The sequence below is a fragment of the Carassius carassius genome, chromosome 20 (assembly GCF_963082965.1).
Source record: "Carassius carassius chromosome 20, fCarCar2.1, whole genome shotgun sequence".
NCBI classification, from domain to species: domain Eukaryota; kingdom Metazoa; phylum Chordata; class Actinopteri; order Cypriniformes; family Cyprinidae; genus Carassius; species Carassius carassius.
The window spans coordinates 5,677,015-5,692,773 of NC_081774.1; the positions used below are offsets into that span (position 1 = coordinate 5,677,015).

Consider the following 15,759-nt stretch of genomic DNA (forward strand, 5'->3'; position numbering starts at 1 on the left):
TGGTATTATAATTGCATCACACTTGCAGTATTGTGTCATTTTGGCTACATTAAGAAGATATATTTTGCCCCCTATTGGTCATGATCATTATTAAAAAATATTACAAGAGACGAGCTTTCAGGTCAGTTTTTTTATTTGCCAAGAATGCACAACCCCAAACACTATTAAACAGATGTGTAAAAGCAGATGCACTGATTTATACTCCACAGTAATGTCCTGAAGAGGGTGAATAACAGCAGCACAGCTATCTGTCTGCTCTGCTGCTGAGAGGATGTAGGCCCAGTAACTTCCTCTGGAGCTGAGCTTTGGCCAGGTCAGCAGAGAGAGCGTCTGCCATCCTGTCTGTGGTCTGCTTCATTAAAAAAGCTGCATGCAAGGCCTTGTCCAATGTCTTATGTATTGATTCCTCCTGAAAAGCATTAAACAAAAATGAATACATATCTATGTTGTATGTGAAAAATATAATACACTAGTAAAACTACTGTTAAAAAGTCTGGGGTCAGTAACATTTTGCAATGTTTGTAAAGTCTCGTGTGCTCACCAAGGCTCACCAAAAGCACAGTATTATTGTGAAATATTATTATAAAAAAAAAAAAAAAGATGTAATTTAAAATGTCATTTATTCCTGTTATGGCAAAGCTGAATTTTCAGCGTCTGTTACTCCAAATCATTCTCATATTCTGATTTGCCGCTCAAGAAACATTTATTTTTATTATCAATCTTGAAAATATTTGTCTTTTTGAAAATACTGATAACTTTTTCCTGATGAATAAAAAGTTTAAAAGAACAAAATTTATTTCAAATAAAAACCTTTTGTACCATAATAAGTGTCTTTGCTGTCACTTTTGATCTGTTTAATACATCCTTACTGAATAAACATTTTCTTAAAAAAATATTTATGTTAATGTTATGCAGGAATCACATTCTAAATAATCAATGTTGTAAAGGTAAACCACATTTCCCCTTACATCTAAAACATTAGCATTACTAAATGATGTTTTGTTCTGTTGTGTGGATGTTAGCTGTAAACTGACTCTGCTGGTGCGCTGTGGTCTTCCACTGGTCTTCGGTGAGGTCCGTTGAAAGAAGACATTACTGGGAAGCAGTGCTGAGTCAGATTGTGTTGAGCGCCTTCTAGAGGACACTGGTTCTGATGCTTGATCTCGCACTTTGAATCTGGGAAAACAGCCAGTGTAAATATGCTTTTGTCAAATTGCAGTTAATGGTTAGTGACTCATTTTAAACTGCATGTAATGATTCATTGTTTGGTGCATATTTCATAGTTTGTTTGCAATTTAACTGATTAATAATTATTTACCCAGCTGGTAAACAGCAGGAGGAGCCGTAGTTGACCTGCAGCAGAGGCTTATGGGAAGGATGAGCAGATATAGGAGGGGCAAGTTTTGTGCTGTTTAAGAAGATGTTCTCCAAGTTTCCCACTAAAACAACAAGGAACATCATTTCCGAACTTGCCATTCCACTCTACATGACATACAGGGGTTTTAGTATATTTAGTTGTTCCTCACTTGCAGGTCTATAGCTGGCACTTTTGTTGGTTTTCTTAGTGTCAGTGCTGGGGTTTGTTGGCCCAATGCTGGCTCTCCAATGACTACCAGACTGGCTAAACTGAGATGTGTCCAAAGGAAAGCTCTCCAATGAGGCTGTGACCATTGAGAGCAGAACATTGACTACCTTTATCTCACTACATCCTGAACAGCAAAAAGGCACAGTCATACCTTTAGATGAGGTTCTGGAGTCATGTGACCTCTTGTCAGCACTGAATCGGGTGCGTATTAGTCCGTGAGATGGACTGAAGTCTCTCTGTAAACTCATGGTGTGATCTGAATCCTCTCCGTCAGTGACTAACAATACACAAATAACCTATACTTCGGTTTCTGCTTTAAACCACATTACATATAACAAGTGTGAACCAAATTGACATGCTGTCACCTTTGCTCTTGCTGAGCTCCATATCTGAAGAGATCCAGTCCTCAATCGTCTGAAGGTTCGAGTCTGTCTTCAAACGTCTGATGGTATAGTGAGAATGCATATTATGTTTGCAAACCTTTGAAAAACCAACACTCTTATTAGCATCTATGGTCCAATGAAAAACCTTTAACATCCTTGGAACCTTTTTGATGCAAAAAAATATCTTTAAACTGGATGAGATGCTCTTCAGATATTAAAATGTTCATTGCACCAAGAAAATAATGGTTCTTTTAAGAATTGTTATTTGGTGAACCATATTATACATTATAATCATTATAACTATATTATACTGGAAAATGTTTGTCAGATTATTTAAATGACCTTCAAAAATCGGTTTTCTTTAGGATTGGACCCGTTCCTCAACCCCAACCTGAAGTACCTGCTGGAGGCGCATCTGTTCTGGCTTCGGGTCTGTCCCTTGTGCTTCCTCTCCACTGGATACCTGCCATTCATGCTCTCATGAGGCAGGTGACCAAGGCTTTCCTCTAGCACCCTCTTGAGGCGTGAAACCTCATACTGCAGTGCGAGGATAACCTCACTACTATGAAGACCACAATGTAAATGATGGTTAATCTACCAGTTTGCAGGTAACAATAAACAACTTCCTTTAACACTTACTTGTGGCATGAGCAGTGTGATGCTGAGTGTGTCAAATTTACAGAACCGCTCTTTCCTAGCTGATCTTCCCCTGTGCCCTCAGTCACCTGGGTATGCATGGCAGTGGCGCCACCTACTGATGTGTCATCTTCTTTCGGAGCTCTAAAAGGTGCATTCTGGGTAATGCTTCTTGCTTCCATGACATGTGTTACCGTCTGTTCATATTCCAGGTGGTTCACTGTGAGCTGCACAGGTTGTGGTGCCACTGATATAGTTGTTCGTACGTTGGAATGGGAGGCTTCACTGTCTGAACCACTAGTATTCGTTATGATTTTGACATCGTCAGGGAGTGCAGAACTGAAGAGAACATCAGATAAAATGTTATATTTTTTATCAAATGTCAGTTCTGCTATAGAATATCTTTAATTGAAAAGGTATTATTTATAATATGAATTTAATATCACATTTAGTTTAGCATTTATAAAATTATCTTTTGGCCTTCCCATTTGTGATTATAACAAATATTGTTTGTTTTTCCTAGACTAGTAACTTATTAGACACCAAAATGATGATTTGATTATTGACATATGTGCTTCCGTCTTTTAAAGCACTAGCTGCCATTGTGTGTGCGCATTTACCTCACAGCACTAGAAGGTGTTTGGGACATTCCTGTGCTTGGCCGGCTTAGGTCAAAACTGGCAAAGCCACTGTCAGTTTCTGGACTGAAAAAGCTCTGAAAGAATAAAAAGAGTCTCCATGTCATTCTGTCTTTTGAAGAAACGACCCATACCTGCTGCAAGTGGCATGCGGTAGCAACAAATACCTTAACAGTAACAGCACTTACGAAAAATCCTCCAATATCTAAATAAAATGATTTGGGGGACTGAAGTTTTTGTACTGTAATGGACTGCATTTTTATATAGCGCTTTCAACAGACCCATGGCCATCCAAAGTGCAAATCTAACATACAACACTTACTCTGTTTGTCTCACAAAATGTAATGCTGATCTCGGGTAATTATATAGTCCATGAGGAAATGTGATAATTTTTATTGACATTCTTGCATGAAAGATTGCATGATTTTTCTCACAGATAAATATAATTTCTTTCTCTCTATGTCATCTTGTTGCAGTGTGTGTGTTACCTGTGTTTTATCTGCGGTTGGCTGAGGAGACGGTCCTACAGGAGTGAAGTAGGATTCACTATGTCTGATCTTCTTTTCATACCTGAGAGAGGAATGGCGATCACAGCAGCCATCAAAAATCAAGGTTCTTTTGTGTTTACAATAGTTTTAGATTTTTTAAACTCTGATAATGTTTGCACCATTGTACTTGAGAAAGTTCATTGCTGATGCAAGGAAATTACACATACAGAAAGTACTGTGGCAGTGCTATAGTCTAATGATTCTTTACACAGTACTCCACTGTACTTCAAAATACAATAGTATTAACATTGTACCATGTTCAGAACTTTTTAGTTCTTTATTTGTTAATTTCCAATAACAAACATGGTCATGCCATGCAGCATAAATCACAAAAAATATCACATTTTCTGGGCTAACACAACAAACGTTTGACCTCCCTTAAAAGTTGTAGAAATTGGTTATTATTTTTTTTATAGTATTTGTAAATGTGACAGTGTTACTTTAGTGTAACTGAGATGCTTTTATATTTTTTATTAATTATTATTATTTTCAATTAGTTTTTATTTTATATTTTCTGTTTAATTGTAGTAAGTTTTTGTAATTTTATTGTGTTTTTGACATTTTTATTGCATGTAATTTGACATTTAAGTTTTTTTATGTTTCTATAGTTAGTTCATTTTTATTTTAGTAATTTTAGTACATCTACCGTAGTTAAATGAAATGAGAAATGCTGCTTTGAAAAATAGCTGAAATAAAAAAACAAAACGTTTTATATGTATCTTATTCCAGTCAGTGTAAACAAAGTAAACAAAATATACTTTAGTTTTTTTTTTTTTTTTTACAATATCCCTAAATCATGCACCTTTGATTTACCATCTATTCTTGGAAAAATTTTAAGTTTTAAAATTACAACACACTTTCCCAGTTAAGACTGCACCAGACTGCAAAGCATGCACAGCAAAGAATACAAATCTGTCAGTAAATACTGACCTATCGTGTGTCAGCTGCTTTAATAAAGCTGAGGAGGATGCTTGTGCCAGGATGTCCTGATAGTGTTGGTTCTCTCCTGTTGTCAGTCTGTTCTCCTGTTCCTCATTGGCAGTGCCAGCCGTTTCAGTGGAAAAGGTGGAATACCTCAGAGGAAGATACAGAAAAAGAACAGAGGGAACTAAGTGTTTCCATAATGAAACTGATATTCCCTCGTCCCTCCTCTCGACCTGTAACCCGATCAGCCTTGAGTGAGCGGTGCTAAATATCACGATACGCTCTCTCCTCTTACAACCCACATCAGCTCTTTCTGAGATTAACTAAATAAGGTACTGGATCACAACATTTCTAATTAACGTAACAAAAAGATTTTTCAAATTTTTTGGGTGAATTCTGTTTTAAGGTATTAATGTTAATAGTATTTTGGAGAATGAACATGCAACATTTTGTTTACCAACCCAGAGACATTTCTTTAAAAGTAGCTAGATGCTAAAAAATCTAAGTAGAATTGTGCGTTTTTAATTTAGCAATGTTGATTCATTTTAAATAATGAATTTGGTTCAGGATTGAGTGACTATTTTATTGTGTCAACACACAAAATGAGAATATAGATAATTTAGTTCTACACTCAGATGTATTTGTTGCACATAACAATATAGTGTAAAGAATAAAACATGGCTATACTGTAGATAGAAGCTGTTTTCTGTTCCCCTGGAGAAAAGCCCATCAGCTGTGTGATCTTCATTGGACTCTTCATCATCGTTGTCCTCAATGTTGTGTCTAACAGGGGAGATGTTGAAGACTGACTCCTGCAACATGACACATGCTTTTCATTCAGCCACAGCATCCACAAAACCTACCACGGCCCAGTCATTGAGTTCTCTTGTTGCATAGCAAAACAAGCCATGCAAACGGATATGGGGCACACAAGAATATCAGCTTCACTGCCTGTGTACACACGGACATGAATAATTTCAGGAGAAGTTGTTTAAAAGAACAGTTAATCTGTTAATAATTTTTCCACCCTTATGCCATCCAAGATAAACAAGAGTGCTTCTTTTTTTGAACAGATTTTGAGAAATTTAGATCATTACATCACTTGCTCAACAATGGATCCTCTGCTGTGAATGGGTGCCGTCAGAATGAAAGTCCAAACAGCTGATAAAAACATCACAATAATCCACGCAACTCCAGTTAATCAATTAACATTTTGTGAAAAGTTTTTTCCACCATTAAAACATTTTCAACTTGCTTCTGGCTAAAACATGATTCCTCTATGCATAATATTGCATTCCCCAGTGAAAGAGTATGCATTATGTAGATTATGGACTTGGGCTATGAAAGCAATGATTTAAAGTTAAAATGCCTTAATGATGGATTTATCACAAACACATAGCTTTTCACTTCACTGGATTACTTGGATTATTGTGATGTTTTTTATCAGCTGTTAAATTGCTAGATTTTAAATTTTTCAAAGTCTGTTCGTCTACATCTCAGAGGGTGAGTAAATTTAAAGCAAATTAAAAACTTTTGGGGTGAACTGTTCCTTTAAACAGAAATGACATAAGATAAAAATTGTGTGTACAGTAGATGAATGATTGAATAAATGAATGAGGGAAAGTCACCTGAAATGTAGATGAATGTGTGTTACCTCATGCAGTGATGGATGGGGTGATGAGAGAGGGATATCTTCACAAGGTGGAGGAGAGGGAGTGGAAGATGGAGGATAGAAAACATGGCACACATTTCTGTCAATCTGCTCTTTAATGTCCTCCAGGTGCATGCCTATCCTGAAAATCTGGCCCTCGACCTCCCTTAAACAGAAAGGTGAAGACACGACACCTGCAAGTTGACCTTGTGACAGTTTCATTCTCTTCTTTTGACAGACTCAAAGGAATAATCAAATTACAGTTACACCGTCTGTCAAATGTTAAGACTTTCTTTTCATTTAAAGATATATGCATACAATATATGACTGAAATTTTGTTCTAGTATATAAACATTGTATATTAAGTATAAATTGTGTCCATGTAGGAATTTTGGTTCACAAAACAAAAACTTTAAATTAAAAACATTTTAATGGCTTTTTGGAGCCAATAGAGAAGTTGGAATATACAATCAAATACTTTTTATTTACATAGTTTTGTTGATTATAACGAGCTTTCTAGCTTTTTGACATCAGTATGTAAAACACAGTTTGGCCAGAGGAGACGTCTACCTGTCAGGATCAAACTCTCCTGTGTTTCTGGTTAAACCCCTGTAGTTCTGCATCTCCAGAGCGCGATGCTCCTCTCTCTTTGTGAGGTAATTCCTCTCCAGCTGATCCTGGGCCTCCATCATGCTCTTTAGCATCTGCAGAGAGATCCAACAAACTGTCACGGCCAGGATCCAATGAGGCACGGAGATAGAACCAATTGCAAGTAAGTCTTTTATTAAGGGGTAATCCAAAAAGCATAAACAGTCCAGGCAGGGATCAATAGGAAACATCTATCCAAAACATAAACTAAACAAGAAGACAAGGCAAGGGCACGAACTGACGGACATGAATAAACAACGACTCCGTGACACATACTAAGACAGACCGGGTTATATACACAAGGAGAGACAAGCGCTAATGGGAAATTGACAGGGTGTGATGATAGGTAATTAGTGACAGCTGGGTGCAATAATTAAGCAGGGACGTGAGGAATGTGATTAATGAAGTGAAAGACACCGTGGGAAAAGAGGACATCTAGTGGACACCCAGGGAACACAACCCAGACACTGTGACAATACCCCCCCTCTACGGAGCGGCTCCCAGACGCTCCACGACAAGACACAACACAGATGACAAGGAGGGAGGCAGACAGGTGGAGGTTCAGGGGGAGGGACGGAGGGCCAGAAAAAAAATCATGGGGAACAGATACCAGAAGTGTAGACACAAAACAGAGAGACCAGGAGGGAGGAGGACCGGAGGAGGTTCAGGGGGAGGGACGGAGGGCCAGGCTCACAGAGGGGAACAGGCAGAAAACATAACAGAAAACAAGAAACACAAAACATAAGTCCATAAGGACATCACGTGGTGCCCACCAGGGCGGAACAGAAGACCACCACAAACGTGTGATCAGGGCGGAAGCCCCCCCAGGGCGGAGCAGAAGACCACCACAACCGTGTGGTCAGGGCGGAAGCCCCCCAGGGCGGACCAGAAGACCACCACATCCTTGTGGTCGAGGCCGGAGTTCCCCAGGGCGGAGCGGAAAACCACCACAACCGTGTGGTCAGGGCGGAAGCCCCCCAGGGCAGGGCAGAAGACCACCACAACCGTGTGGTCGAGGCCGGAGTTCCCCAGGGCGGAGCAGACGTCCATGCGGCCGGACCAACGGGACGACGAAACTCTAGTAATCCCCTGATGTTTCTACCTGACTCCAGAGGATCGGTGCTGGCCTGACTCTGCTCACGAAGATCTATGGTGACTTGACTCTGTCCCTGAAGATCACCGGTGACTTGACTCTTTCCCGGACGATCACCGGTGACTGGCCCTGACTCTGGACGGACAATCGGTGACTGGCCCTGACTCTGGACGGACAATCGGTGACTGGCCCTGACTCTGGACGGACAATCGGTGACTGGCCCTGACTCTGGACGGACAATCGGTGACTGGCCCTGACTCTGGACGGACAATCGGTGACTGGCCCTGACTCTGGACGGACAATCGGTGACTGGCCCTGACTCTGGACGGACAATCGGTGACTGGCCCTGACTCTGGAGGGTCATCGGTGACTGGCCCTGACTCTGGAGGGTCATCGGTGACTGGCCCTGACTCTGGAGGGTCGACGGTGACTAACCCTGACTCTGGAGGGTCAACGGGCACCTGACTCGGCTCTGGGGGGTCAACAGGAACCTGACTCAAACCTGGAGAGTCCACTGGAACCTGACTCGACTCTGGAGGGTCAACAGGAACCTGACTCGACTCCGGAGGGTCAGCTGAGACTGTAATCCCGTGCAGTGGCGCTGGGCAAGCAGCCACCTTGGGCCATGACTCTGGACAGACGGCCATCTTGTGCTGTGGTGCTGGGCTGGCGACCCTCTTGTGCTGTGGAGCTGGACCGGTGGCCAACTTGGGCATTGGCGCTGGGTTAGCGGCCATCTTGTGCTGTGGCGCTGGGCTGGCAGCCATCTTGTGCTGTGGCGCTGGATTGGCGGCCATCTTGGGCCATGGCTCTGGACCGGTGGCCAACTTGGGCATCGGCGCTGGGTTAGCGGCCATCTTGTGCGGTGGCACTGGGCTGGCAGCCATCTGGTGCTGTGGCGCTGGATTGGCGGCCATCTTGGGCCATGACTCTGGACGGGTGGCCATCTTGGGCCGTGGCTCTGGACCGGTGGCCATCTTGGGCCGTGGCTCTGGACCGGTGGCCATCTTGGGCATCGGCGCTGGGTTAGCGGCCATTTTGTGCTGTAGTGCTGGGCTGGAGGCCATCTTGTGTGGTGGGGCTGGATTGGCGGCCATCTTGGGCCAGGACTCTGGACGAGCAACCATCTTTGGCATTGGCGCTGGGTTAGCGGCCATCTTGTGTTGTGCTGCTGGGCTGGCGACCACCTGGTGCTGGGCTGGCGGCCATCTTGGGTTGTGGCGCTGGCTCAGCAGCTGTGACGTGAACAGTCTTAGGAATCTCTAGGATCTTTGACAGCGTGGAGAAATAATCCAAGAATGAGTCCGCGGCCATCTTCGGCGTTGGCGCTGAGCTGGCGGCCATCTTGCACCGTGGCGCTGGACTGGTAACCACCTTGTGCTGTGGCGCTGTGCTGGCGTCCATCCTGCCTCTTGGCGCTGATCTAGCGGCCATCATGGGCAGTGGCGCCACCATGGCGGGCGTGCGCTTCTTTTCTCCTCTCTGTCCGCCATGGTGAGATGGTGGCTCTGACTCATTCCACACGAGCCCCGGGTCGAAGGGAGGCCATGGTTGATAGCGATGCCGAGTCTTCTCTCGACCACTCCCTCCTCGGCGACCTCCCCTGGTCCCCCGGAAAACCACCAGGCGAGTTCCCTCAAAACCGTCTCTGTCCCGCTCTGTGGTTGGGGATGAGACATAGGCAGACATACCGCTGGTTCTTACTGTGACGGAGTCGTTCTGTCACGGCCGGGATCCAATGAAGCACGGAGATAGAACCAATTGCAAGTAAGTCTTTTATTAAGGGGTAATCCAAAAAGCATAAACAGTCCAGGCAGGGGTCAATAGGAAACATCCATCCAAAACATAAACTAAACAAGAAGACAAGGCAAGGGCACGAACTGACGGACATGAATAAACAACGACTCCGTGACACATACTAAGACAGACCGGGTTATATACACAAGGAGAGACAAGCGCTAATGGGAAACTGACAGGGTGTGATGATAGGTAATTAGTGACAGCTGGGTGCAATAATTAAGCAGGGACGTGAGGAATGTGATTAATGAAGTGAAAGACACCGTGGGAAAAGAGGACATCTAGTGGACACCCAGAGGACACAACCCAGACACTGTGACACAAACAAGATGAGAAGTTTACATTTGTTCCTAATTTTGTAATGCATGGTTGAATTTTGATCTTGCCTGAACAGTGTATGATTATAAATATGGTTTCACGCAATTTATGATAAATCTATACAGTTACCATCTGTTGCTCCTCTACATCCATTGACATAGTGGTGACACATGTTTTGAATTCATCCACCTGAAAATGAAGGGGGAAAAATCATGCAGCCCAATGCATCAGGACGTTAAGAGGTTCCGCTAAAGCGAAATGTATGAGAGAGAACTAACTTTTTTAGACTTTCCAAAAGGATTTTTAGAGAACTAAAAATACAACATTAGGCAGAGGGCAAAATCTCTTAACTTATTTGTCTGTACCTTCTGCATAAATGATCTGATGATGTCTCTGAGCTCAGAGGTCAGTCTCTCTCCGTCTGTCAGGCTATGTGATTCAGTCTCCACAGGTTGAGAGTTCTGCAGGCTAAACTGCTTCTCGCTTATACCTGCTGAATAGACATCAGACACGAGGACACAAATTGCATCTAAACATGCAGTATCGCTTGTTCATTAATTCATATTCTATCATTTTGTAACTATAAACCATATAATATCTGATGTTTCTTGTTTCCCTCTCTTAGAAGGTCTGTTTAACTGCTGAAGAAACCAGCTCATATTTCCTTGGCAGGGTATCTATGCTGTCAGGGTTACAGTGTAGTACAATACTTCAGCTGGAGAAAGACAAACAATGGCTTCTTGCCTGCGGCTGGTGCTTGTGGGTGAGCTGCTGTCAGTTTGGTGTTTTCATTGTTGCTAGTTGCATCATTCCAGTCGATGGTCACAGAAGGCTCACTGGAAGCATGAATCTGCTGCTTAAAAGAAATCAACAATATAACTGACACAAACTGGACTGAAAATCAGATGAGATTGAGGGTATGTTGAAATGCAGATCATATGTGTGTACTGAGAGCATATATTATAAAGGCATTATATTTGTAATGTTAATATTTAGTTATATTCCCTTATCAAGATATACATATAAACATCTATACACAGAAGACATGTATCAACATTAATGGAAGATCCTTAAAAAAACTTGTCTAACCTGACCAATTAGGTTTTCAGCTTCTGTATATTTAGCAAGCAATCTGTCATATTCAACCTGAAAACAAACAACAACAAAAAAATGGTAGGTTATTAAAATTTTAACACTTTTTTTTAATGCTTTTGTTCATGCAATAAAAGTCATTAGGGTCCAAAACAACATTAGACCCCACTGACTTTTATTTTATGAACAAAACAAAAAAAAAACAGAGACTGAAGACTCTTCTTTTGTGTTCCACAGAAAAAAGTTAGTTCTCAGGTCAAAGGTCAGACATTAAGGTCAAAGCAGCTTGATGCGTTTTAAATCTATCTTTATATATCTATTAAACTCCAAGCTTTTCAAATTTTAAACTGAAAACCTTTTAAAAATATTTTTCTTACCTGACACTGCTATTTTTGCCCCAGTATATCGAAATCATGCATTTACCCCCTCTCTATCAGATGCAACATTCAACATATGGAGGCTGAATGGTATTGTTACTTTGGAGGATTTATATATTAACAAACATTTTGCTTCTTTTTCGCAATTAAAAGATAAATTTTCACTACCCACAACACACTTTTTTCGACACTTACAGATTAGGAATTATGTACGCCATGCAGTGCCTAATTTTGAATCTCTGCCTGAGGAAAGGAGGATTTATAGACTGCTGTTGGGCTCCCCTGATTCCAAACATTTGATTTCAGATTTTGTTTCTGTGTTTTCTGAAGAAATGAGTTATTCTACACGCTCTTTAAAAAATGCTTGGGAGGAGGAATTGGGTATACAGATTGGAGCTGAAGAGTGGGAGGAGAGCCTTAGCAGGGTCCGGTCTTGTTCTATTAATTCCAGACATCAGTTAATTCAATTTAAGGTGATGCATAGATTGCACTATTCAAAATCGAAATTACATAGAATTTTTCCCACTGTTTCTCCTACATGTGACCGGTGTAAATCTGCAGAGGGCACTCTTACCCATCTCTTTTGGACATGCCCGAAGCTTTACGAGTTTTGGTGTAGCATTTTTAAGTGGTTCTCTGACATGTATGGTTTTGTGTTTAACCCTGATCCAGAGATTGCATTATTTGGATATTCTGTTTCTTTGTCAGTCCATACTGTCTCCGTACAAAGCACTATTATTTATGGAATGATTATTGCTAAAAGCATCATTCTAAGACTCTGGAAATTGGATACTGTTCCTCAGTTTAAGACCTGGTTGGCTTGCCTCACTGGAGTGCTCCACATGGAGAGAGTGCGGTATGGTGTTATTGGTAACCTTGATAAATTTTACAATATATGGCAACCATTTCTGGATCATCTTGCCCAACTTAACGCTAAATCTGACCAGTAATGTAGGACATTGTATGCTGTCTGTTCTGCCCTCTACTGAATTCTTGCTTGTTTTCTTACTGAAACGATATACGCCCTGATTGCCTTATTATTATTTTATTATTTTTTTATTATTTTTTTTTTTTTTATTTATCATTATATATATTGTCATTATTAATAGTGGATGATATTAATAATTATACATGTTGTTTCTGCTAATATCATCATTCATTGAGTTGTATACATCTTAATGTATTTTGTTTTCTTTTTTGTAAAATGTAAAATCTTAATAAAAATACTTTAAAAAAATATATATATATATTTTTCTTTTTTTTTCTTAAATTCTTCAAACTTTCAGACTAGGCTTTCTTACACAGCATCAATGCTTATCTACAACCTTTTCCAACTAGTTTACATATTACATACAAATATAGATTCACCTGTAACTGATGTGCTACTTCCTTGTCTGTGAACACATTCTCTGGTGGCATGATGGAGTCCTCTAAAACCCTGCTAATGATATCTGCTGTAGGTTTACAAGAGGAGGCTGATTTACCCAGAATGCCTGGGGACGACTGGGCTCGGGCTATAGCTGGTGACTGGCTGATGGGTTTAACGCCCGCATTAGCTTTAGGTATTCTGACTTTAGGTGCCACTTTAGAGAAGTCAGGTAGTGGGTAATGCACCTTTCCCTGCCCGTATTTCAGCTCACTATAGGACCTGGTCCTGTTGAAGGAGCACTTAGGCTTTTGTGCATCTGCTTTAGACAGATCTAAAGAGTTGGCACTGCAATTCTGTTTAGGACAGTCTTTATTATCATCGACGTCATCCCCAGCATATGCAGCATCACTGATGCAAGTCGACCCAGTTTCCTTAGATGAGCTTGACTCATTTGAAACATTTAGTTCAGCCAATCTATGGCTTTCAGCAATGCTTGGATCAGGCTTCTCCCTCACATCCTGAATCGTCTCCCTCTCTGCTATGAAGATCACTTTACTCCGCAAGGTTTCATCAGTGCTGTCCATCAAAGATGTCTCTGGTAGGGTCTCGGCTTCAATGATCCTGCTTGAGTTAAGCAGCTCCTCCTTGGAGAAGTGTCTGAGCAGGAAGTCATTGATGTGGTCTGCAGGTTGAATAGGTGTGGCTACAGGCTGAGCCACATCCTTTATTACTTTATGATTGGATAGAAGACCGTGAGTAAGATTAGACTGCCAATCCTCTGTTTGTTCTGCATTACCAATTGGCATATTTAACTTATCAAGCGTAGAGTAATTCTGACTAGGCATCTCAGTAACTGTTTCACATGGAGGTGTTTTTAAATTCATCTCTGTTTTGTAGTTGCTGTGTGCACCATCATATGGAAGCTCTTCGTGTTCTTCATCACTGGTGTTGACTGCATCATTCTCATGTGTTCCAATTACTGGCTTCACCACAGGGGTGGTTTTCTTTACTGATGCCTTGGGTATGTTTCCCTTCCTGTTTCTGGTTTTTGAATTTTCTGTGCATTCACTACTAACCGAGTCAACACTCTCTGAAGAGCCCTCTTCAGTCTCACATGACTCTGACAGCTCTGCATTATCTGTACACAAAATAGCAGTGGGTTGGTTAAAGTGGAGGGACAGTGGGTTTGAAATATGTTAAATCAATGTCAGTGGGACTTTAATCATACATTCTGAATGATTACCAGTCATTTACATATTCAAAAGGGAGGGGTCAGTTATATATATTTTTTAAATTATAACCTTCAGAAGGATGCATTCAAAAGTGACAGTAAATATATTAATTACAAAAATGTTCTTTTGAACTTTCTTTTCATCAAAGTGTCCTGAAAAACTTGCTCACCCCCAACCCAACAATTTTGAAGTTCTTAAAACCTGAATGCGTTTTCTTAAATACAGGCGTAGTGTCTCGGTATTTCATAGCATTTACTTTTTCAAGACGTTGAAAACTGCTTGTTGGTGCTTTTTATCAGTGGCGACCAAAAACATGGAATTGCATAGTACTTATAAACCATAGTATTACTATTGAAGTTTTACAATAATAGGGATTTCATAGTATCTCTTACCAGTGAGTTGTGGGCTCTCAGGTTCACCAGAGACCTGTGAGAGGTGAACAGTGAAGGAGCCCTGCATGTCACTGAAATGCAGACTGTCATCGTCGCTGATATCCACAAATATACTGTGCTCGATGTGTCTTTCCCACAGTACTGATGAAGGTCTGCTGTGAGCGTCATCTTCACCGTCCATATCCTCTGCGTCTCCCGATGGCGCTCCATCTAACGCGCTACTGCGCGTCTTCCGCGCCTCTCTATTCATTTCTTAGCAACAAGAATACACAAAATGAACATGTTACATCTGCAAGTGAATTTTTTCTGTTTTTCCAATCACATAATATTATAGATCTGCTAATTATATATATATATATATATATATATATATATATATATATATATATATATATATATATATATATATATATACATATGTATATGCCTATAATAAATTATAATTAGATTAAAATTATAATTATTTCCGAATATTCATGACGTAGCCTATCTGGCTGGATAAATTATTAAATAATTAAGAAAATTAAATTGTAAAAAATAAATAAGTAAAACAAGAAACAAATTAACACACTAAGTAGCTCTAATAATATGACATTGCACTTACATTTGATGCTTGTTCCAAGGGTTTCTAGTTTCTAAGGCACTACAAGAGTTTGCGACGTTTTCATGAAAGAATGACATAACAGCCTATTTGAAAGGTACAATGAAGTCTCTGTCTAGTTTCTCAAGCCTGTGGTCTAGGATCTTCTTAGGCAATTTAAATAATAAATGTGGTATCTGATGCTGATGCTTTGGGCAGGTGCTACACGCGCACGGGGGTGGGGTGAAACAGGTGGTTGCTATGGGAACGAGAAGCCTTAAAATCAGATGTCAGTCAGCCCTGCTCCAAAACGGTTTCGTTCTTTCGAAGATATAAAATAGCGAATTATTAACTGTTTTATTTGAATGGTCTCCGTTGATTTACTTGACAATTAAAGCTGCATAAACATAGTGAAGTGTTTTGGAAGTTATGTAAAACAAAGTGTTTCCCTCGCAGAGTAGAAACGATAAAACATTCAAATTTCATTGGTGATTCA

General features: G+C 40.7%; 1 protein-coding gene across 1 annotated transcript; it reads right to left on the bottom strand.

Annotated features, from left to right (window-relative positions):
• Positions 1-117: 117 nt before the first annotated feature.
• Positions 118-15,735, bottom strand: LOC132096961 (uncharacterized). Its single transcript, XM_059502644.1, has 21 exons — positions 15,288-15,735; positions 14,684-14,935; positions 13,059-14,197; positions 11,311-11,367; positions 10,917-11,074; positions 10,587-10,767; positions 10,351-10,410; positions 6,936-7,069; positions 6,369-6,531; positions 5,402-5,526; positions 4,721-4,864; positions 3,731-3,812; positions 3,225-3,319; positions 2,608-2,943; positions 2,369-2,530; positions 1,951-2,027; positions 1,737-1,862; positions 1,527-1,661; positions 1,319-1,439; positions 1,035-1,176; positions 118-409 (listed from the first exon to the last, which is right to left on the bottom strand). The coding sequence occupies exons 2-21, from the start codon at positions 14,931-14,933 to the stop codon at positions 245-247; spliced, it is 3,852 nt and encodes a 1,283-aa protein (XP_059358627.1). The 5' UTR covers positions 14,934-14,935; positions 15,288-15,735; the 3' UTR covers positions 118-244.
• Positions 15,736-15,759: the final 24 nt, after the last annotated feature.